We start from the raw sequence: 23,854 nt of genomic DNA, 5'->3' as shown, positions 1-23,854 counted from the left end.
TTTAATACTGTTGCAGAGCTTGCTTCACTAATGAATTATAGAGTGAATAATGTTTTCTCCATTTTAATCTCCACATTGAGCAGTTCAACAACATTTTACTGCCACCTCATGGTAAGAATGTGAACTACATGCAAATGAACAACCAACTAGGACAAAGTTACCACATCCTTTTACTTACCACTCCTGTTTTCACAATCCTGGTCCCTTGGAATATCCGGGTGGTATTAGCTGAGAAATAAAGAAGATATAATGTGAACAAAATATCATTTTTTGGTTCCCCAAAAACCCCCTACTGACACAAATCTAAACTACAGACAATTTTCATGTAACAGAATATTAGTCTTTTGTTATTTTTCCTTCAACCACGTCAGAGTATAAAATCCTTAGCCTGAGCCGGGCACCTGTGGCTCATGCCTGTAATCCTAGCTACTCAGGAGGCTGAGATCTGAAGATTGCGGTTAAAGCCAGCGAGGGCAGGAAAGTCTGTGAAACTCTTATCTCCAATTAACCACTAGAAAACCGGAAGTGGTGCTGTAGCTCAAGTGGTAAAGCGCTTGCCATGAGCTGAAGAGCTCAGGGATAGGGCCCAGGCCCAGAGTTCAAGCCCCATGACCGACAAAAAATAAAAATAAAGATCCTTAGCCTGTGAGTCATGCTAAAACATGAGCGCAGGACACAGTGGATATGTAAATCTGTAGTTTGCTGTCTCCTGTCTTAAGGTACTAATGTAAAAGACTTTCAAGTTTTAGTTTTCTCTTTCATTGAGATACATTATATATAATGTTATATATAATGCACAGGATTTAAGTGTGCAGTTTATTTTTAAGGTTTCATGAATAATTTCTTCCATTTGATGTTTTGTTTTCATTTTTTAAAGTATAAACCTTTTCATTCCCTCAGTCACAATTTTACAGTACAGTGTTATGGCATTCAGCAGCAATAGTGTTTGATCCTTATTCTTTTTTGTCACATTAAAGAGAAAAGCAATTGGACCATTTTAAATGTCACTGCTAAACAACAACTTTAAAAGGCCCTTTCATAAAGTGATCAAGCCACTTGGAGAGGGTTGTTGCTGACACGTCCAGTAATGACTACTGTTACAATCTTCAGTTTAAATTCAGTAACTTCAAGGTCCACAAATCTAGATTGCTTTGAAAACAAAATCTATTTTGAAACCCCATGAGTATAAAACCTGACAGTTTAATTATTTTTTACATGTGTAAATGCCTACATAACCGCCACCCACTTTAAGATATAGACACGATGTCTATATACATTGATAGAGAGAGAGAGGCCGTGGGACCACTGTCAGGGTTTTGTCTGTTTTGAACTTTATTTGATGGAAATTGTATCAACCCATTGTTCCTTCTGCATTATCCTTTTATGAATCATCACTTCAATTAATCTTTTAGCAAGTCTAGTACACATCTTCAGCTTATTACACCCTGTAGCAGTTTACTACATCAGCATGGGGTTTGTTTGTTTTTCTTTATATCAGCCTCAGACATCTACCAAGGTAGTGATCACAGGATTCGCAGGACTCCTCACCTCAAGTGGTTAACTTACCATCAGAGGATCTAAGGGAATGCAGAGACAAGGCACCTGATTCTAGCTAAGCACTCCTTCCAGGATGAACACAGGCATCAACCTCAACTCCTTCTGCAGATCTGATGACTATTTTGGCTCAACACTGACTTGGACATCCCAGCGGCCAATGGACAAATCTTTTGTCACTGGATGCTTTGATGCAGTTAGTTCATAGACTATCTTCCTAGTTTGTCTAAAATGTTTTAACAGCAGTGTTTGACTATAAATTGAATCTGAATCTGAAATGATCTCCTAAGCAATCTGCTTGTTTATTCAAAGCCTTTGGGAAGAACGATCTGTGGGCTTTGTTAGGCTACCCAATGGGTCGTAGGCTCAAAGAAAATGGTAGAAAACCTCTACTTTTTTTTTTTTGGTTGGTTGTGGGGCTTGATCTCTGGGCTTGGGCACTGTCCCTCAGCTCTTCAACTCAAGGCTAGTGCTCTACCGCTTGAACCACAGTGCCACTTCAGGTTTTCTAGTGGTTTATTGGAGATAAAAGTCTCATGGACTTTCCTGCCTGGGCTGGCTTTGAACCGTGATCCTCAGATCTCAGCCTCCTGAGTTAGGATTACAGGCATGAGTCACCGGCACCCGGCTGAAAACCTCCACTTTCTAGGATAACCAAGAAGAGCAAAATATTTCATTGGAAGAGCTGCCAGTCTTTTTATCATTTCCTCGAAAACAGAGTACTGAGTAATACTTAACTCTCTGCTGTGTAGAAATGATTGCATCTTAGAATAAGTACACTGGACACTGCTAGGTGCCACTAGGTCGGGCCTATAATCCTGGCTACTTGGGAGACTAAGATCTGAGGATCCCAATTTGAAGCTAGCCTGGGGAAAAATAAATAAATCCAAGACACTCTTATGATTAACAAGCAAACAAATCTAGAACTGGAGGTATGGATCAAATGGTAAAATACCAGCCTTGAGTACAAAAAGGTATGCAAGAATAAGGCAGGCCCTGAGTTCAATCCGTAGTACTTGTATGTGAATGCACGAATACACACAAAACAGAACCAAACCAAACCCCTGAACTCTATTTACTTAATAGCTAAGAGCGTTTTCTCCAACTACTTGTGCCTTAAACTACAGTCCTATTTGTGAAATAACACCTATAGTATAAGCTACCATCTGTAAGGTTCAAGACAATGAATATGACCATTTTTTGCAACCATCACATCACAATTATTGCTCACTATGACTACAACTAAAAGCACAGTGAGGTAAATAAGATTTCTCACTATCTTATATACAATATAAATATCGCTGTATTTCCTGCAATAGAGAAAATTTGCCATGTGGCTTTCTCTTGCACCCAAATTGAACGTAAATCTATTATTAAAAAAACTCAGCTAGGTGCTGGTAGCTCACACCTGTAATCCCAGCTACTCAAGAGCCTGAGATCTGAGGATCACAGTTCAAGGCCAGCCTGGGCAGGCATGTCCATGAGACTCTTATCTCCAATTATCTATCAGAAAACCAGAAGTGGTGCTGTGGCACAAGTGATAGAGAACTCACCTTGACCTGAAGAACTAGAGACAGCACCTGGGCTCAGCTTCAAAACCCACAACCAACCACCACCACCACCACCACCAACAAAACTTATTATTGTGAACAAAGCTGCTGTGCAGCTTGAAATTCAAGTTCTAACAGTTGGTAAATCTGGGGCCCAGTGTTGGTGGTTACGTTTGCAATTCTAGCTACTTAGGAGGCTGAGACCTGAGGATCATGGTTCAAAGTTAACCTGGGCAGGAAAGTCCATGAGAGTCTCCAATTAAAACTGGAAATGGTGCTGTGGCTCAAAATGGTAGAGCTCTAGCCTTGAGCAGAAAAACTTAGGGGCAGTGCCCACACTTGGAGTTCAAGCCCCATGACCAAAAAAAAATAATAAAAAAAATCAACATTGGCTTGTCTGGCTCATAAGCACCAATCTGGTTCAGTAGGAAAGGGCCAATCGCTGGCTTCAGGTGTGTACAGTACTTGGGTAGATACAGGGAAATGGGAGTCCAGTGTGGGGCCGGGTGGAGAAAGGCTACTGCCCCTGGTTCAACACTGATGCACACCAGGATACAAAATGAGCCAATGTGTGTGTCCACCTTGGACCAAAGAAACAGGCAGACACCTGGAGACACTGGCCATATCCAACAAGTCTCCGTGACCAAACATTTAAAGTACTCCCTGCTATAAATTTATAGCTGACAGGGCCTTTTTAAATTGCATTATATTATAAACATTGAATTTTTCAAAGTCTATGCAGAAGCCAGGCAGCTCAGGGGCTATTAATCAGGAGAGGCAGTTCTGCAGATCCCAGACTCTTGGTCAGCGCTCAGAGGAGGCCTAATCATGATTTATGACTCCAAAGTGCCCAGGCCCGGCCTCAGTAAGCTCCCAGTCTGGCCATCTCTTCTCTTTCTCCTTGGCAGTCTCACAGCTGACCTTGGCCTGTGGTCCTAACTCAATATACCTTCAAGATTATGGATAGTCATAGGGAACAAGTTTTTTTTTTATGGGAAAAAAAACCCCACTAATCTCAATTCGTTGCTTAAAAAAAAGGATGTGATCAATAGTAAAGAATACCTAAATGAGATACCTAAAAATTTCCAACTCTTGGAAGAAATCTAGGCTAGAGGACTTCTTACCCAGGGTTTATCAATTTTATATCAGTCCTAGGACAATCTGAAGATGTCACAGCTGAAACCTGATGATGACTCTCATGACTGTCAGATGGCTTAGGACTCTGGAGCCCTCCTGGACTTCAAAAATTTGACTCAGGGATGCTGAACTAAAGTTGAGGCAAATAATCTGAATCCTGAAAAGCTCCTAATGTGAAACACTCTTTGGGCTCCACAAGTCGCAGATAAGGAAAACGCAGGCGTGAAGACAGAGCCAGGAATTAGTACTGTGCCCATGTCTCCATCGCCTCGTGTTATTCCTCAGGGATCTGGTCTTGTTGGTGCTGTTGATACCACTTTTGGGGTTGGCCAACTACAGCTTCGAGAAGGGAAAACGTGATCTCAGATGGCACAGCTGCCAAAAGGTAGCCAGGACTGATTTCCCCAAGGCTGAGAGCCCAGCTCGAACCTTGCATCTTTCAGCCCACGAATGCACCTGCCAGTCACCAGGGTCATCTGGCCAGAGCTTAGAATCCTGGGCCCATACTGCAGGGGTTCTGAGAGGGTTCTCCCAGACATTGCGGAGGCTGGAGTCTTGCCCACTCCCCACTCCATCTCCTGCCCTCCTCACAGGATTTACAGGAGTGCTGCATTTATGTGCAACTTCCTGTCATCTTCTAGCAAAATAATCTACCAACTGCATCAGATCCATGACTCAAAACAGGAAAACACCTTTGGCCTAGTAAGCAGGTGTCTCACCTTACAGCTGGGACAGCTGAGGCCCTGGGAAGGAAAGACTCTAATCAGAGAAAGCCTCAGAGCGCTGAGAAAAGCCTTGTAATCTAGGCCAAGCTGGTGCTGGGGTCTAACGTTAAACCACTGTGGCCAAGAGGGGCAGGGCCAGAACTGGCTGCCTATTTCTAGAAAGAATACCGAAATTACTGAAAATTCTGATGTTTTATTCATGAAATCTTGCACTGATTTTGCGTTAAAAAGTATTCCATGACAATGTTACATCTTTTGATGGATTATTATTAGGATTTTCCGGGATACTTTTAAAAAGTTTTGTGCCAAGGTGAAGTCCCACTGGTTTCACCCTACATCTGACCCCCAGAATATTCTAGTAGTTCTTTGCTGTCAGGCTCATGCATCTTGATTCCAGGAATCTCAGGGATCTGGCCCACAGCGGCCTGGCCGTCTGGTCAGATAGGTGAGCTGCCTCTATTTTGGGCTCCAGTTCTGGAGAGAACTGAATTGTGCTGAGCATTTGAAGAGAAATCCATGGATTTCCACATCAAATACTGCGGTAACACGACTTACAGGTGAATTCATCTGACACCACCCTAGACCCCTGGTCAGGTTAAGGAACTTGAACCTGATTCCCTACCGTTGGAAAAGAACAATAAAGCCAATAATAATAATAAAAAATTAGCTGGGCTTTGTACTCTGGCCTATGAAATCTCCAACTATAAATATAGATCTGAATGACTGGGGTCTCCTTGGTCTGGTTTCAACCCCTAACCTAATCAGTAAGTCATCTGTGTTTTCTTTGGTCCAAGCCCCAGAAGAGGAAAAAGACAAAAGCACGAGGATGGAGATGGCTCAGAGTGGCCCAGGTGGGAAGAAAAGAGAGGCCGGCCTCACCTTGGAAGAGCATGGTCTGGCTGAAGTCACTGCGCATGTCATTTCGACACACAGCCTGGACTCGGAACAGGTAAAGGCTATCGGGTGAGACATGGCTGATGGTGGCTTTCTGTAGGGAAGACAGAGAGGGCAGTGAGGTGGTTTTCATCGAAGTCAAGGCACACAGAGCAATCTAAAACAAACCTGGGTAGCTCAGGGAAGGCGGGAACCTTCTGTCTACCAAAGGACATTTACATATTTGTAAAACCCGTCAAGGGCCACACAAAATGATCCATACAAGCAGACTGTATCGGGCAGCTGAGGGGAAGCACAGGCGTCTGTTCTGTATTGTACCAAATGATTTCTCTGCTCTTACACTGCTCATGGGCCAGAGCTTCTCCACCCCTGAGGGCTTTCTTTGGAATACAGACTGCTCATAAGGGACCTGGTCTGGGAAGAGAAAGAAGCACATTATTCTTCACTGTGTCTTAGAACCTGCTTCCAGCTCCCTTTAAAGCATGTCTGTCATAATTGATAGCTGCTATACCTAATAAGCTGTATATACATATAGCTTATATCTATATACATATGTGACATGTTATATATACATAGAACATATTTTATATATAACACATAACATGATATACTATAATGTATATTAATTATAATATATTAATATGTTATATGTAATGTTATGTTATATATTACTGCATATATGTGTGTGTGTGTGTGTGTGTGCGTGTGTATCTGTGTGTCTGTGTGTGCTACTACACAACACATTAGTGATAGTCCCAGGACCAGGGCTCTGTCCCTAAGTTTTGTTTTTTATTTATTCAACACTAATGTGCTACCAAGTGAACCACAACTCCACTCCTGATATTTTTGGTGGTTAACTGGAAATAAGAGTCTTACAGACTTTGCCAGCCCAGACCCAGTTTGAACCAGGATCTTCAGATCTTAGTCTCCGAAGTTGCAAGGATTATAGCTGTGAGCCATCGGCACCTGGATAAGCTACAAAATTTTTCAGACAGGCCTGGGCACTGTCAGCTCTTCAGCTCAAGGCCAGCACTCTACCACTTAAGCCACAGCGCCACCTCTGGTTTTCTGGTGATTTATTGGAGATAAGAGTCTCATGGACTTTCCTGCATGGGCTGGCTTTGAACTGTGATCCTCAGATCTCAGCCTCCTGAGTAGCTAGGATCACAGGCACAAGCCACACTGATGCCTGGCTGAGACAGGATTTTGTTTTACTACATAGCTGAGGCTCACCTCAGACTTGCAATCCTCTTGTCTTAGCTTCCTTAGCATGCCCAGCTAAGTATGGATTCTAGATAATACCTACAATTATCAGATAAATAATCTCTAGTGCCTCACAGACTTTAGGACATCAAAAAGAATTTGATTGTGTGTCTGTCTCTTTCCAGCTTAAAGGCCTGCCTTGTTGTATCCTGACTATGTATATCAGAGGACAGGCAGCAAGAACACTAGGCCAGAGGTCATGAAGATTCACCCTGTCACTGCTCTCTGGAGCCATGTGAACCTCACTCAGCTGCTCAATAGCTTCCAGCCTCAACTGTGTGGTGGGGGTAGGACTAACCACCCCATGGGCTCTGGTGAGACCTGTGACCAGGCCAAGAAAACCTGGCTTATAAGTAGAACACAGTGAGCACAAGAAGCAATGCTACAGGTGTTCTGCAGGAAGATCAGCAAGCTACAGCCTGTGAGGCCAGATCTGGCTCACCATCTGCTTTATAAATAAAATATTATGGGCACACAGTCCCAGCCACTCATGGATATACCATGTAGGGTTCTTTTTACTCTATACCGGCAGAGTTGTATAGTTAAAACAGAGGCTGTGTTGCCTGTAAAACATAAACTAGTTACTATCTGGCCCTTTATAGAAAAATATTTGCTAACCTCTGATCAAACATCACCAGACAAATCTGGGTCACTCTTCTTCACTGTTTTTTCCAATAGCTTTTAAAAGTAAGGGAATGTGACAGGCACTGGTAATGCCTGTCATCTTAGTTACTCAGGAGGCTGAGTTCTAAAGATCACAGTTCAAAGCCAGACTGTACAGGACAGTGTAAGAGTCTTATCTCCAAGGAATCAGCAAAAAGTAAGAAGTGGAGGTGTGGCTCAAGTGGTAGAGTGCTGGCCTTTAGGTGAAAAATCCAACCAAGACAGTGAATGCCTGAATTCAAGTCTCAGTTACCCCAAACCAAAATAAAAATAAAAATAACATATACCTAAATGCAGCTAGTACTTGCTTCTCAAAGAAGACAACAAAACAGACCCTGATTTCTAGAGGGTCCCAGAGGTAAGAGGTCTTGTCATGGAATTGTGCACTCTGGGTCGTATATAGAAAGAAAGCTGTATGGGCTGGGCAATGGTGGCTCACACCTATAATCCTAGCTACTCAGGAGGCTGAGATCTGAGGACAGTAGTTCGAAGCCAGCCCAGGCAGAAAAGTCCCGATGAGACTCTTAATTCCAATTAACCACTCAAATACTAGAAGTGGTGCTGTGGCTCAAGTGATAGAGTGCTAGCTTTGAGCACAAAGAGGCTCAGGGATGGTGCCCAGGCCCCAAGTTCAAACTGTACAGGAATACTAGGTTAGGCTCATGGCATTTTAACAATTGGTCTTGTTTAAAGGGAGCAGTTATATCTGTCTCACATGTGAGTGGTAAGGAAGTAGGTATCTGCATCCCTCCATCAGTACATAATAACGGAAGTTAGAGAAATGTGTTGTTACACTAAGTCAGCAGTCTTGACATGCTGAGGAATTAAGAATATTAATTTCGTGTGTCCTAAAAGAAGAAAAAAAAACCACTCTAGAATTCCTTATGAAACAGAACTTGCTATCAAAGCACATTTTTCTGTGTATCTCTCGATCTTTCTCTAAAACTAATTTGTGCCTCATTTTCTAAACCTCTGACCCTCCCCCTCCTCTTATTCTATTCCAAGCAAAATCTTCCCTTTATCTGTACAGAGATTTATTAGAATTCACTTCCAGCCAGTTTCTACTCATCTCCGCGGGTTGAATTATTTTCCAATTAGAACAAGAAACCAAGTAGGTGCCTAGGTAAGTTTTCACTGATGAATGCGTGAGTTCAGCCAGGACCAACCCCCTTTCCTGACTTTCTATGGTGGCAAAAGCAAGGTTAGAATTCGGTATCACCTTGGGTGTCTCCCAGTGGATTACTCTCTGAGTTCACAAAGCCTGTCACTTCTCTAATGTGACCCAGATAACAATGTCTAGCAGGGAAATTGAAAATCTAAATGGAAACGAAGTCAAAGAATGTTCACCTGAAGGAATATGAAAAGCATTATTGTATCACTGATTGAATGGGCCCGGAAGGACTCTGTATTGGGAGAAGAGGGGAAAAAAAATGGGAACAGCCATTAAGAATCCCCCTCAGTGTCACTTCAGTTTTCACCTGCATAGACAATTGTAGGTTTTCGTTATTCTGAAGACTTCCTTTGATTAACAATAAGCACAGCTAGGCTTTCCAACCCAGCGTGTCTGTCACCCGGAGTTTCTCTTGGCAAAGACTGGGACATGAGCGAAGATTTGGGAGATGAGGGAGTGTTGGAGGGTTTGCTGGGAGAGGAAAAGATGGCTTCTACCATCAACTGCTCTGAAAGGCTGTGGTTGGTGGGCATCAGAGGCTCAACGTTTATGTAACTGTGAAGAGCAGAAGTTGAACAGGGCTTGTTTCCTTCAAAATAAGGACAGACACAACAACATCTAAGAGCTGGAGAACAGAGGTAGAACAAATCGGCCTGGCCACGGGGTTCCACAGCAGGTAATAGGAATGTGTCAGGTCACAAGAAGTGGAGGGAACTCGGGACAGGGACAGTGGGGTGGTGGGGACGATAAAAAGATGGTGACAGAGGTAGCACAAGTGTAATCAGAAGAGTATTCATATAAGCTGGGTGGCTGGTGCCTCACACCTGTAATCCTAGCTACTCAGGGAGATGAGGTCTAAGAATCCTGGTTTGTTTTTCTGTTTTTCTTTTTTGTTCCTCCCCTTTTGTCACTGTTTTTGATTTCTGTACTTTTTGTCTTGTTTGTAAGTATATTTGTTCTGGGGAGGGGAAAGGGAAGCCCAGAATTAGTGGAAGAGAGGGTGAACTAATGCAGCAGAGATACTCACTGGACTCTGTTGAAAATGAACTATATTACCTGGAGTAGGAGGGAAACAACTGGGAGGAAAATGAGGGAAGAGGTGACACTGTTCAAATGAAATGTATTCATTACCTGACCTATGTAACTGTATCCCCTCTGTACATCACCTTTACAATAAATATAAATTAAAACAAAACAACAACAAAAAGCACTCCTAGTTTGAAGCCTTCTCAGACGGGAAAGTCCATGAGACTCTTACCTTCAATTAGAGCTGTGACTCAAGCGGTAGGGCATGTCTTGAATGAAAAAACTAAGATGTAGTGCCTAGGCTCTGAGTTCAAGCCCAAGGACTTTCACAAACACACATATCAAGAGTATTCATAGAAGCAGGGAGTTGGTAGCTCACACCTGTAATCTTGGCTACTCAGGAGGCTGAGAGCTGAGGATTTCAGCTCAAAGCCAGCCAAGGCAAGAAAGTCCCCAAGAGACTCTTACCTCCAATTAACCACTCAAAAAACCAGAAGTGGAGCTGTAGCTCAAACTGGTAGAGCACTAGCCTTGAGCAGAAGAGCTCAGGGACAGTGCCCAGACCCTGAGTGCAAGCCCCACAACCAACAAGAACAACAAAAAAAGTATTCATATAGCGCCTGCTAGGGATCAAGACCCATGGTATACTTGTGTAATACGTTTAGCATACACAATAATCAGATGTGATGACAAGGGTAGAGTGGAGGCACTCTGGATGTTAGTTGTGAATACTGGTACAAGGAAACAGAACCACAGCAGTTCCTGCTCCACCACTGCTAAGTGTAAAGTCAGGATGAGGCAGGCAGTGAAGGAGGCCAGGGAGACACAGGGTCTGGCAAAGGGGACTAGTTCCAGAAGAGCACTGGAACCGCAAGAGGATGCACTTGGAACGGGGCAGGGTAGGAGCTTACCAAGTCTTTGTCACTGTCCTTGGTGAATGTCTTCTCCTTCTCGTCCTCATTCTTGGTCCAACTGTAGGAGACCATGTAGTTCATGATGGGCGGGTGGTAGATAGTCTCAGGCTGGCTCCAGGACACCTGCAGTACTGTCTGGTTCAGAGGCTGTACCTTCATGTGGATGGGCGGAGAGCTGCAGACTAAAGACACACATAGCCAAGCTCAGGGGGGGAAAGGGGGGTTTCCGGCCCAAGCCATCTTTCCCACATCAGCCTTGACGAGTTGAAATGGCCACATGGGAAACCTATACCCCTGCCAGCCAAGCCCCGCTACCATCAATATTTACCACGTGGGTGTCCCTCCCTCTTTACCATTTAGGCATGGCCATGTACACAGGGAAGCCACTGGACACCAAGTGTGGTCGTTATCTCAACCCTAAATACTCTGGCCTGCACCTGTTAAGAATGAGGACATTCTCATAGCATGCTCATGCCTGTAATCCTGGCAACTCAAGAGGCTGACAAGCAGTGAATGGATGCTTTAAGTCAACCCAGGTAGAAAAGTCTGTATAACTCCATTTCAAATTAACCAGCCAAAAGCCAGACTGCAGGTGTGGCTCAAGTGGCAGAGCATCAACTGAACAAGTGTGAGAAGACCCTGAGTACTAACACCAATACTGCCAACAAAACCCCTGGAAGAGGAAAGCCATTCTTCCTTACAATCACCACATCTGTGTCATACCTAAGAAATTAAATGTTGATTCAATAGTATTGTTTTAGAAATTGCTTTCATTAACATATATTAACTGCATCAAGTGAACAGTTTCACTGGGCTATTTGCATATAATGAATTTCATAATATTATTTGATACACAATCCATATTCAATTGTTCTCATTTCTTAAAAATCACCCTGAGCTGTCACCCTCCTCCTCTCCCACACTTTAGTAGCTCCCCCCCTTTCAAGTCATATGGACTTTTTCCCCCATGACAGAGACTTTTTTGGGAGGTTGGGGAGTAGAACAGTCTTGAGGCCTGAACTCAGGGCCTGGGCACTGTCCCTGAGCTCTACCACTTGAGCCACAGCTCCACTTTTGGTTTTCTGGTGGTTAATTTGAGGTAAAGTCTCACAGACTTTCCTGCCCAGGCTGGCTTTGAACTGTGATTCTCAGATCTCAGCCTCTTGAATACAAGCGTGAGCTATCAGCACCTGGCTTACGACAAAGACTTTTTGAAGAAGCCATCCATTTGAACTTGTAGAGTGTCCCAACGAATTTCCCACAGGTGAAATTTTATGGTGGATATCTCAGAGTATAAATAAGTACAATTTATTGCAAGACTTTACGTCATTTTAAAGGAAAGACACACAGAGAAAAATAATGGCTTTGTCTGGAGCAGCAGAACACGGTGCGATCATACTGCAGTGGGTTACACCCAGAGGTCAGCTAGTGCATCTTTTTATCCCTGTGCTGGGTGTGTGTGTGTGTGTTAGGGGACACAGTGCATCTGCACCTGTGTGCGCACAAACCCACTTTAGTGTTGAGAGTTTTAAGTCTGACTTTAGATTTGTGGAACAGGGTTTCTCAGCCTGGACACTCCTGGTTCAGGCAAACAATTCTTTGCTCTTGGGGACTGTGTGTCTTAGATGACAGCTGCCAAAGATGTCTGCAGATATCAGAAAATGTCTCCTCCCGGGCCGATGAGAACCACTGGTCTAAAACAAAGAGATTCATAAGAATGAATCACCCATTCAGAGCGGATACAGACTTTGGGGATGGGATGATGGTAGGCTGGGAGGAGAGGCACATGATAGCTTGGAAGCATTTGAGAAGTGGACTGGACTCGGCCTGTGGGCCCAGGGGGAGATGTATGAAGTAGTTGGGATGTTGTCAGGGAAGAAGAGACCATAGGAGCAGAGTCTGAGAGTAATGAAAGGAGACAGGGCAGAGGGTTTCACGGCACCCGGTGCAGCTGGGGCTGTAAAGGTCATAGGAACAGGATTTGAATTCTGATCTTTCTCCCGCAAGCCCTTGGCAGGTACTGAGAAGACCTGAGCCAGAAATGCCGATGTGAAGTTGTCATGGGAAGAGGATCACTGGTTGCAGGGAGTGTAGCAGGCTCTGGAGTAGGGGAGAGCTCCGCACAGTGGATGTCACCCATGACCTTGGCAGAGAAATGGCAGGCAGGTTTCAGAGCTGAAGGATGGAAAAGCTGAGAAGCCTAGATGTATGCCAGGTGAGGAGAGGAGAGGCGTAGAGTGTGGGTGGGTATGGGAGCAGGTGGGGGAGAGTGGGGGGTCAATGAGAATATGTAAGTTTGGAACATGGAGGTGGGTAGAGGGAGGGGTGTGTACCAAGTAGACAGGCTGAGGAACTGGGGATCGGTCCTGACCCAGGCACCTTCCAGGGCCCAAGTGTATGCAAGGTAGCCCATCATGAGCCAGACACCTCTATTTTCTACCCCAGATCCCCACAGGGAGAGGGCTGAGCCTGCCAGAAAAGCATGAGTTTTCGGGAGCAATTGCTCTTCAACTGCCAAACCATGGTTCAGTGGGAGAAGTGCTTTGCGTGGCTGAGACAAGAAGGGATAAATTAATGAAGCTTTCCCACTGCCCCGTAAAACCCCAGGAAGCAATATGCCGCCTGCCACACAAATGTCACTAGAGCTGGGATATCAAAGGAGACTTTGTCACAGAAGGGGGAAGTAATGTGGCATGGACACTAGGTGGCGCCAGGCTACTGCTTTTAAATAAAACCAATGTAGGAAGAAGTCTGTTTCTCCAGAAAGTCACAGATAAAGTGGGGGGGGGGGGGGGGGAATTGGCCAAAACGTACACCCCCATGTTTTCAAATACTAGCAGTCAATCAAGATTTGTATGTTTAGAAAATTCTGTAGCTCACAACCATGACCTGATTTCCGCATCTTCCCCTACCGCCTACGATGTTCTTATTTATCTTCCTTAGTGATGGACTACAAGGGAGTGTATCTCTCTCCAGTAATTACATCACAAGCACAGAAGTAATTCTATCACCCACAGACCAACGCATCCATTCTTATTTACTTAGCTATTTTATTTTTTCTTTTTCCAGTACTGGGGCTTGAACTCAGGGCCTTGATTTCTACTTGGCTTTCTCACTCCTGGCTAGCACTGTACCAACGTGAGCCATATTTAGGGTGTGTGTGTGTGTGTGTGTGTGTGTGTGTGTGTGTGTGTGTGTGTGTGTGTGTGCGTGCGCGCGCGTGCATGCATGCGTGCATGTGCAGGTTAACTGAGTAAGATTTGTCTGTCCAGGCTGGCCTCCGATGGTGATTCTCAGATCTCATCCTCCCAAATAAGTAGGATTACAGGCATGAGCCACGGGCATTTGGCATTTTGAAATGAAAATTGCTAGGTTTTTCTATGCACATCAAGATGATTTGGGTTAGTTCTTTTAAACCAAAAAGAAGAAAAGAATCTTGTCAGTGTAAACCACAAACAACCATGTCAAGCCAGGTGCCAGTGATTTCATACCTGTAGTCCTAGCTACTCAGGAGGCTGAGATCGGAAGATGGCGTCAAAGCCTAGCCCAGGCAGGAAAGCCTGTGAGACTCTGACCACGCATGCGCGCGCACATGCACACAAACTCGCATGCGCGCGTGCGCACACACACACACACACACACACACACACACACACACACACACACGCGCGCGCGCGCACACACACACACACACACACACACACACACACACACACACACACACAGGGAAAAATGTTCTGGGGATCCAACATATAGATATTCTCTTCATCCATATGTGAAAGTACATGCAAACCAGTCGAGGTAAGGTGTGGGATGTGTTAGCTAGGCACTGGTAGCTTATAATCCTAGCTACTAGGAAGCTGAGATCTGGAAGACCTCAGTTTGAGGCCAACCCAGGCAGAATAGTTTGCTGGACTTCATCTTCAAAATAACTTGCAAGAAGCTAGGTTAGAGATATGGCTCAAGTGGCAGAACACCAGACTAATAAGCACAAGGCGCTGAATTCAAACTCCAGTTCTGGGTTGGGATTGGAATGGAATGTATATAGCCTGCAATTTAATTTTTCTTTTAGTATTTTGCTCCACACATCATGGTTATATTTCCCCCTTGTAAAAGTGAATGGCACTATTGCTTTGAAACCAAGTATGGAATGCTTCTGTCTTGATGCATTAGAAAATACTGAGTTAGGCTGGGCACCAGTGATTCATACCTGTAATCTTAGCTACTCAGGAGGCTGAGATCTGAAGATCCTGGTTCAAAGCCAGCCCTGTAGGAATGTCCATGAAACTTTTAGCTCTAATTAACCACCAGAAAACCAGAAGTGGTGCTGTGGCTCAAAGTAGTAGAGCACAAGCCTTGAGCAAAAGAGCTCAGGGACAACACCCAGGCCCAGAGTTCAAGCCCCAAGACTGACAAAAATGAATATATACACTTAAAAAAAGGAAATACTGAGTTAAGCTGTTGTAGGACGACTCACTCTGCAGGTTCACTTTCCAGGAAGCAATTCTGTAATTAAAATGCCTGCTGCAGACCACACATCAGAAGCCATTCGTGAGAAGGAAATCTTATCTCTCTATTCCCCAGCCCGCCCCACACCTTCTTGACTAGTACGAGTGTTTCTGTGCACAGTGGTCCAGATTTGGAGGGTCTGGCTGGGAAACTTCGTCTGTCAAAGGACAGAGAGTAAGGGTTTCCAGCTGTGTGAGTACAAGGTCCTAACTCTGGAGCACAGTAAGTACACACAAACGAGCGTGGCTGTGCCAGAAAAGCTTGATTTATGGTCCCCACATTTCAGTTTCATTGGATTTTTCAGGTGTCACAAATTTCCTTTTGATCTTTCTCTACTGTTTAAGAACATTAACAACCACTGTCAGTTCCCATTATACAAAAGATGGCGGTGGGTGAGCTTTGGCCCCATGCATCAGTGGTTTGCTGATTCCAGACTTTGAAGATAAAGGGAGATCAAACTGTTATTTGGAACTGTGGTACCTACTGCATTTGTATTCTTTATAGCATCAGCAATTATGTTGCTGACTTCCCTGCTCACCTGGCCTTTCACGGTGAAGCTCAGGGGCTGGCACTTTCTATGTCTGGTTCAACACATTTGCCTGAAGTCTACAGCTGGCATGCAGCTGGCTCTCAGCACGTTCGGTGCATCATGGTTCACAGGTCTGTGTGGTGAACCCTTTCCTTCCAATTTCTTAGCCCAGCCCCACCGCCAATGTGGCTTTCATATTATGTGGCTCCTCTGCCTCTTCTCATAGTATCTTTGCCTCCACCTGCCTGTCCCTCTGAACAGACTGGGAGCTAATGTCCCTCGCAGGGCCTCTGATCTCATTGTCAGAACAAGAGAAAGCACCTTGCCCCTCAGCACCAGGGATAAAGTTCCCAACCAGAAAATCAGAGCCTCTCCTTTCACTCCTAGGGTGACCTGATTCAGGGACCTTGCATCTCTGGAAGGAGATGTTGGCCAATCAGAAATCCTGTTCCATTTGTGGAAGCAACAAAACTCCCAGAATGCTCAGCAGCTGGAGGGAAGGGTGGGAGGGCCAAAGGTCCTTAGAAGAGCATAAGCAGAAGTGGGCAGCAGGCTGGGGCACCGTGCTGTCAACGATCTGCTGGTACAGGAACAGTTTCCAGACATGGAAACCATCCCAAGTTCAAGTATAACGGAGACAAAGCAGTGCCAGGAAGTTGCATGGATCCGTTGCAATGAGCTGATGTAAGAAATCTGTGCTCCAAAGCCCACACCCCTACTGGGCCCGGTACTGTCCAGTCCTCATGGCCTCTACTCAGTCTCTTCACCCTTGGGTGCTTGACCTCCAAGGCCAGGTGATTCTTCTGCTCACACTTGAACTCTTAGCTAAGTGGGAGACCCAGGAAGGTGGATCCTAGTTTCAGGTTAGCCAAGGCAAAAAGAGAGCTAGTGAAATCTTTTCTCAAAGAACAAGGTATACTGGATCCATAGAAGGTTATAGTAGGTGTATCACAGTCTACACAAACAGCTAAAACAAAAAGGGTTGAGGACCAGTCTCACGGGATGGAGCACCTACCTCGCAAGTGTGAGGCCCCAAGTTCCAACTCTAGTAACCACCAAAACCACAAAAGTTCAAGAGTGCGATCAGGGGAAATGACAGGTGCTTTGCACCTTTCCCTACCTTAACCACAGCCAGTTGCGAACCTCACTTTGCCCGTGGCAACTCCATACAATCCATGTGGGAGGTGCCAGCTCTGGCTCTTCAAGGACATATCACCTGTGGAGTGTCCTGACATCAGCCTTGCTCTTCTTGGGGCGGGAAGGAGGGGAGGGCTCTGGTTCCATTCCTACCAAGATCCGATTGCTTTCCACAGACTCCTACACGGTGCACTTTGCCAGATCCACCTTGACCCATGATCCCAGCCGCCTTAAAACAATGCAGAGACTCCCAGTGGAGGCCCTGGATTCGAAGTCTGTATCAAGGATCATTTTCTCACTGGTTCTCACTGGTCATTGTTTAAGTGTCCCCCCCACATCAACCCTGGACAGAGACAACAGGCCTTCTCTCTCAAGGAGGAGTCAGAGAGAGGATGGCCCCAACACAGCCCCTCGGGGCAGCTCTGCTCTTTCCTGGTGCTCTCCACAAGGGTGGGGACTGCAGAGGGCCTAGGCTCAGTGAGCACAGACCATGTCTCCCCCTGAGAGCAGACCAGAGCTGTGGGTGAGGGGGTGTAGGAGCCCCATGGCTAGGAGCCAGCCTTGCCTCTCAGCCTGCTTTGCTGCCTGCCCTGTCTTTACAGCCCCCCCTCAGCTCAGGTCCTTCGGGAACCTGCCCAGGAAACAGCCGCAGGGAAGGATTCGCTTTCTAAAGGGCTGTATCAAAGAAGTCTCAGTAAACACAGCGTCCCCACAGAGACCAGGGAGGACTTCAAACCTAGAATCTTTGGCGCTTTGGGGTGGGGGGTTACCTCCCCCCAAGTCTGGGGACAGTGCTGGAGGTGATCAGGGCAGGACTTTGGATTGGTGTGCCCTGGGTTCGTAACTTCCAGCACAGGCTACTCAGGGTCTGGCTATCTCCTCCTCTAGACTTCCCTAAGCGCTGGGGTCCCAGATGTGCTGCGTTAAGGCTGAGGGTGGAGGAGTCACACTTGGAACCCAGTGCCGTCTGACTGTGATCACAGCCGTTCTCTCCGCACATACTCTTGCCTGCCCATGTCCGAGGCGCTCACGCTTGGAGGGCGAGCACCGCCTCGCACTGAAGCCTCCGTACAAGGGCTTCCTTGAGGGTTAACCACCCTCTGGGGCCAAAAGCTTCTTTCCCCCTCCTCCAGCCCTCAGCCACTCTCCCCGTTCTTCTGGTCTCGATGATCAATGAGAGCAGGGAGTCTCTGGACAATTTCCACAGCAGCTCCAACTCCTGGGGGTCCTTGTGAATCTACCGAGCCTGATCACCATCCTCCTATCATCAGGGGTACCCAGCGGAACTGGTGGCCCCCGAAGCCATTCAGGGGACAACGGAAACACACACAGAGCGATGCCAGGCATCACTAAACCTCTCCTCTACGCTGAGCAATGAATCCAAGGAGGAACCTGATCCTGGGCCTCGCAAATCATATCTTCAAATCCTCCTGTAACTCTGTGGCGCTGCTGGGTCCATCATTACCCTGGCTTGAGAGACCTGCGCTGAAGGCGTCAACCAAGGCCCACCCCACTCTGCTTTGATGAAGGACGTCACCAGCTGGGTGGCATCAGATGCAGCCTGGGAACAAGGTGGGTCAAGCACAGGAAATGCACCCGCCGTAGGAGCCACTGTCCTATTTGCTCAACACCTGCCACATGCCACACTCTGGTTAGGGGGTAAAAGGGGATAAGCACAGACTGGCCTGGACCCTGATCTCCTGGATAGAGGCAAATGCATCTGCCATCTGACCACCTTCAAGCAGCCTCTTAATGGACGGTTATGGAGAGAATTCACCAAACTCTGTGAACTTGGAAGGGGGTCAAAAAAAAAAAGACATGATTATTTCCACCTATAACAAACATTTACCATTCTTTTATATTTTACTTGTTGGCTACAAACACCAGTAGTATTAGCAAGATGGATGGGACACTGCCAGTGGCCGAGTCTAATGGCTATTAGACCCCTGCTAGGACTTATAAGATAAATGTCTTCATTGAGAAGCAGATAGATCGGAACACCACAGTTTTGAAATATTTTGACAACACTATATCATAACTGGCTTTCTGAATAATCAATTTGTGTGTGTGTGTGCGTGTGTGTCAGTCATGGGGCTTGCACTCTGGTCCTGGATGCTGTCCCTCAGCTCTTCAGCTCCAGCTAACACTCTACCATTTGAGCCACAGCACCACTCCCAGTTTTCTGGTGGTTAATTGGAGGTAAGAGATTTATGGTCTTCCGTGCCCAGGCTGGCTTTGAACCGCGATCCTCAAATCTCAGTCTTCTGAGTAGCTAGGATTACAAGTGTGAACCACCAGTGCCTGGCTCAAACATTCTTTATTATAAATATGAGAAGAGGCCTAGGGGATCTACCAGACAATTAACGGGTCCAATATTTCTACCACCAATGGTTATACAGTGATATGTTCCTAACGGAAATGCCAGTGTTCTTGTTATATGGAGGTTTCATAGGAAACCTTGATTTAGATTTGTAGCTGGGGAAACTTTACTAAGTTGAGTGATACTTGAACTAAAAACTCAACAGTGAGCCTGAAGGAAAAAGACTGGGATGTGTCAGACAGACAAACAGACTGGACAAGGACCCTGTGGTGGGAAAATTGGAGAGAGAACTCACATGGTCTGAGACTAGGTCTCAAATTTAGCTTTGAAAGCAGGATTTGTCCCAGGGCGTGTTTTCTTCCAGAGGTCAAGCTGTGCTAGACATGGGAGACTCTACCAAGCATCAGAACAACAACTGCAAGTCTTAAGTCCTTTGTTTGTGAACTGATAGAACCTGCCACCTGGGGAGGTTTTCGTATACCATCCAATCACATGGTGATTATATCTAGGTTTCTCAACAAAAAACGAGTATCAGATACGTGGTTGCCCTGACCATAGAGGAGGGCCAACTTGAGAAGTTATCGCTGCCCCTGACCCAATTCTACACTCAGCAATTCACAGACAGTATGGAAAGGAAGGGGAGAATTTCATTTCTCTAGGGCATCCACAGCATGTAATTTGAACTTGGCTCAGGGCCCTGGCATTGCAGCGGTGTTTCTCTACCTGGTCTCCTTTTGCTCACAACTAAGATGACGTTACAGCTATGAAAAGAGAAGCCAAGTCATTTAAAACAGAGCTTAAAACTGCCCTTAGCAATGTAAGACTGAGATCTAAACACCAAATGTAAGAGCCAAGCAGTACCTTTACAAGTAATTCTAATGAATGTGGCAAAATGCCCCCTAGTTATCTGGCCAGAACAGGCTTAGCTAGGTTTCTTTTTTTTGGACACTGAGGCTTGGACTCAGAACCTTATACACTTGCTTGGCTTTCTTGCTCACAAGGATGGTGCTCTACCATTTGAGCCATGCTACGAACTTCATTTTTTTAAAAAAATGTTTGGTTATTTGGAGATAAAAGTCTCACAGGTGTTTCTGCTCAGGCTGACTTTGAGCCAGGATTCTCCAGGACTCAGCTTCCTGAGTAGTTAGCATTATTGCAGGTGTGAGCCACTGGCACCTGGCTTGGGCAGGTATCAGTTTTTAAAAAGTTATTTTAGATAAGTATGATTTGATTTTGTAAGGCCTCATTTGTTTTTTACTTGGTCTTTGTCTTCTGGAAATGGGTTTGGTAGTGACCTTACTTGCACCTGACTTGTGCCTGATTAGTTTTGGATCTCTACTTCTTCCTTTTTCTGGCTGGGTGGGGGAGTAAGGTGGTTGAAGCACTTGCATTCCAGATTCACTTCAACCCTCTGGTGTAACATGTAAATCAACTGGTCACTTGGTAAGGATGGTCCTATATGGTAAGCTTCTGGGATCTCCTATTCATAGATACTGCCCTATGCCAGTTCCTACAAGGCTTAATCAAGGAGGCCTAGAAGGCAGAGCCATTTGGCATGCTGAGCCTAGGCTGAGAGTGGACAGCACCCTCTAGTGGTCTCCAGTGGAGATCACCAATTTAAACATGGAACAGCAACTGAACTAGCAGGGCTTCTTGGCTGCCTTTACCAAGCAGGTCCAAATGCTCTGAGGGGCTCAAACTTCACAGCTGGCAGATGCAAATCAACATCTGGTTTTAAATGGTCAGCGTATTTCTCACAGAGAAAGATCCTTTCTCCTGGGAGAATGTTTCCAGTGCCAGCACAGACGTATAGAAATTACACGGCGCTGGGTGCTCAACTACACCTGACAGCATTTAGCATCATCTGCAAAGGCAGAGATGTGAAATGTGACAGCCAAGACGCACTTCAGTATAAGCCAGTGCTTCGAAATCACAAAACCCACCCAGAGAGCTGCTTAGGAGTAGAGCCAGCAACAGAAGGATGCTGGCTGTGTTGAGAAGAGAAGAGCAAAGGATGACTGGAAACACAGCCACATGGACTGTCCACTGCTGGATTCTCAGGGGCGGAAGGGTGAGTCTGTTTCTCAGGCCACAAGAAAGCCTGAGTATTCCTAAACAGAGATGCGTGAAATGCTAAAGAAAGGCATGCAGGAACTAGAAAGACTCCGTGAGAGGAATGGAGAAGATGAACAGTCTGGTCCCAGCTCTTCTCCACCCAGATTCGAGCTAACACATCGGAGCCCCACTTTTCATGGGCTGTGATTGCTGGCTAGCGAGAAAGGGGAAGTGCGTTGCTTTAGGAGGAAGGGTACAACATGTTGGCCGTACCATCTATCTGTGTCCTGTCCTTCCTCCAATCCACCCATCTAAACCCAATATTTAAGGAGGCAACACCGATCAGCGTACCTTCTGTACAATGAGTGTGGGGAGGGGAGGCTGGAGGGGGGCAGTTTCCTTACCGATGACATGGAGCTTTTGCAGAAGTGAGAAGATACATAAGAGAAAAACACCCCCAAAATCATAAGCACTATATAGAAATGGTACTGGTGGCCTGACCCAACTGGCTAGGCCAAGGCAGTCAGGAAATGTCCCTAGGGAGGGAGCCTGAGGCAGAGCTCTGAAGCTGAGGAGAGGTCACTCGGGGCAGACGTAGGCCGAGGGCCTCCAAGCACCAGGGAAGCCCGCTGGGACCGGAGGGTGGTGGGTGAACGGAAGCACTGACATGTGAGAGGGAGCTAGCGAGGGGACAGGACAGTGTGGACCACACAGTGCTGTGTGAGTTCCCGGGGAAGGTTTCAATACGTGCCAACACCCTGGCTTCACACTGCTGCCAGGAAGCACATTCTCTAGTAACCATGTCAGAGGCAGATGCCCTCCAACTTACAAAGAAACCACTGCTGACCTAGAGACAAGGACCAGTATGGCCACAAGAGACAGACCGACATAGGCTTACATTACCTATGCCTGAAAAACCACACTGTGTTAGCTCAACTTAAAGCCACAACTTCTTTCATATTTACATAGGATCACAACCATCATGGAATCCTGAGCACTTGAAAGTATTAGATATAGTTGTACATGATGGCACAGACCTGTAATCCAGCATTTAGTAGACCAGAGGATCAAGAGCTCCAAGGAGATCCTGTTCCATTCTGGTTCTTCTGTCCCAAGGCCTTTGCTAAGAACAGGCCTATCAGATCTGTGCAGGGTTGGGGTTGGTTTTTTATCAAACAAAAACAAGGACTTGTAGTTCTGTGGTAGAGCACTTAGTATGCCTAAGACAGTATGTATAACAACACACACACACACACACACACACACACACACACACACACACACACACACACACACACACACACACACACACAAACAATATGGTAGGTACTTCAAAAGATGATACTAGTAAAATCCATGGTTTTAGTGTAGTTCTACTTTTTGCCTTCTGTTTTAACTACTGGCAAAGTTAAAAAAAAAAAAACAGTGGCAAATGCAAGTTATTTTTGAAAGGAGGATAAGAAAAATGTCTCCAGGGAATGGCATAAAAAAAACCCAACAACCCGTTTTTCACTTTTAGTACTTTTGTGCTGGAAGTTTCTGGAAGTCCAGGACAACTTTTTGGGAACAGTTTCCAGGAGAGCAGCTGTCTACAAAGGAATGAAATGTTCATATCACAGCTTCTTTTAATAAGATAAAGTAATTCAAGCTCATTAATCTAGTGAGTGGAAATGATGAAACTGAAAATAGAACAACATTAATATTTTCTCCCAAAATAGCAGAAAACCATGATTTCAATGTCAAACTCTTTTTAAAAGCAATCATGGATTTACTTCTTTGTTTGCTAATTTAGGTACAAGATGTGATGTTCTTCAATGTATTCTGATTTAAAATAGGCGAGTTACTCAAGCATCCCCCCACACTGGTATATGTCCTTTAAAACTGCTCTGAAACAGGATCAGGAAGCAATCTTTAGCATTGTAAATGTAGCTGAAAAATAGATGCTTCCATCAGGACAAGCAAAAATCCATTCCTCCCTTTCCCCTCCAAAGGAGGCAATGGCTCATGAGACTGGGAGGTATTCAGGAGGCCCAGTATCCTCTCTATTTCCTTTGCTTTCATTACATTACACCGTGTCACTTTAATTAAGCCATTGAATCAAATTATCAGATCAAGTGGTTTTGATTCCACTGTGGGATGAACAGGTTTCGTTAAATTAATAAACCATATGTTTCATGTTGTTGGAAGGAAAGTTATTTTTCTGTGCTCACGGTTCCAAAAGTCTCCACAATAGACAGTATTCAGCCCCTCATCATGGAATGCTCTTCCACATGGCCCGGAATGAGCTGCAGAATAACTGAAATGACAGCCCATTAAATCCTAAAGTCGGTCCACGTTATTTACCAACAAAGGGCAGCGTGGTGAATTGGATGGTCCCTGGACAATCCTCTGAGCCTAAACGTTGTTT

General features: G+C 45.5%; 1 protein-coding gene across 3 annotated transcripts in view; it reads right to left on the bottom strand.

Annotated features, from left to right (window-relative positions):
* Positions 1-23,854, bottom strand: part of Ptprg (protein tyrosine phosphatase receptor type G) — a 689,215-nt gene that overhangs the window by 95,156 nt on the left and 570,205 nt on the right. For all 3 annotated transcript variants that reach the window (XM_042679699.1, XM_042679701.1, XM_042679700.1), the window contains exons 9-11: positions 10,895-11,079; positions 5,846-5,954; positions 179-228 (exon numbers count right to left, since the gene is read on the bottom strand). In XM_042679699.1, coding sequence (XP_042535633.1) covers positions 179-228; positions 5,846-5,954; positions 10,895-11,079 — 344 coding nt within the window. The remainder of the gene's footprint in view (positions 1-178; positions 229-5,845; positions 5,955-10,894; positions 11,080-23,854) is intronic.

The sequence above is a fragment of the Dipodomys spectabilis genome, unplaced genomic scaffold (genome assembly GCF_019054845.1).
Source record: "Dipodomys spectabilis isolate Male_0828 unplaced genomic scaffold, ASM1905484v1 ptg000054l, whole genome shotgun sequence".
Taxonomy (NCBI): domain Eukaryota; kingdom Metazoa; phylum Chordata; class Mammalia; order Rodentia; family Heteromyidae; genus Dipodomys; species Dipodomys spectabilis.
Note: the sequence above shows the minus strand (reverse complement) of the source record. Positions and strands in the feature narration are given on the sequence as shown.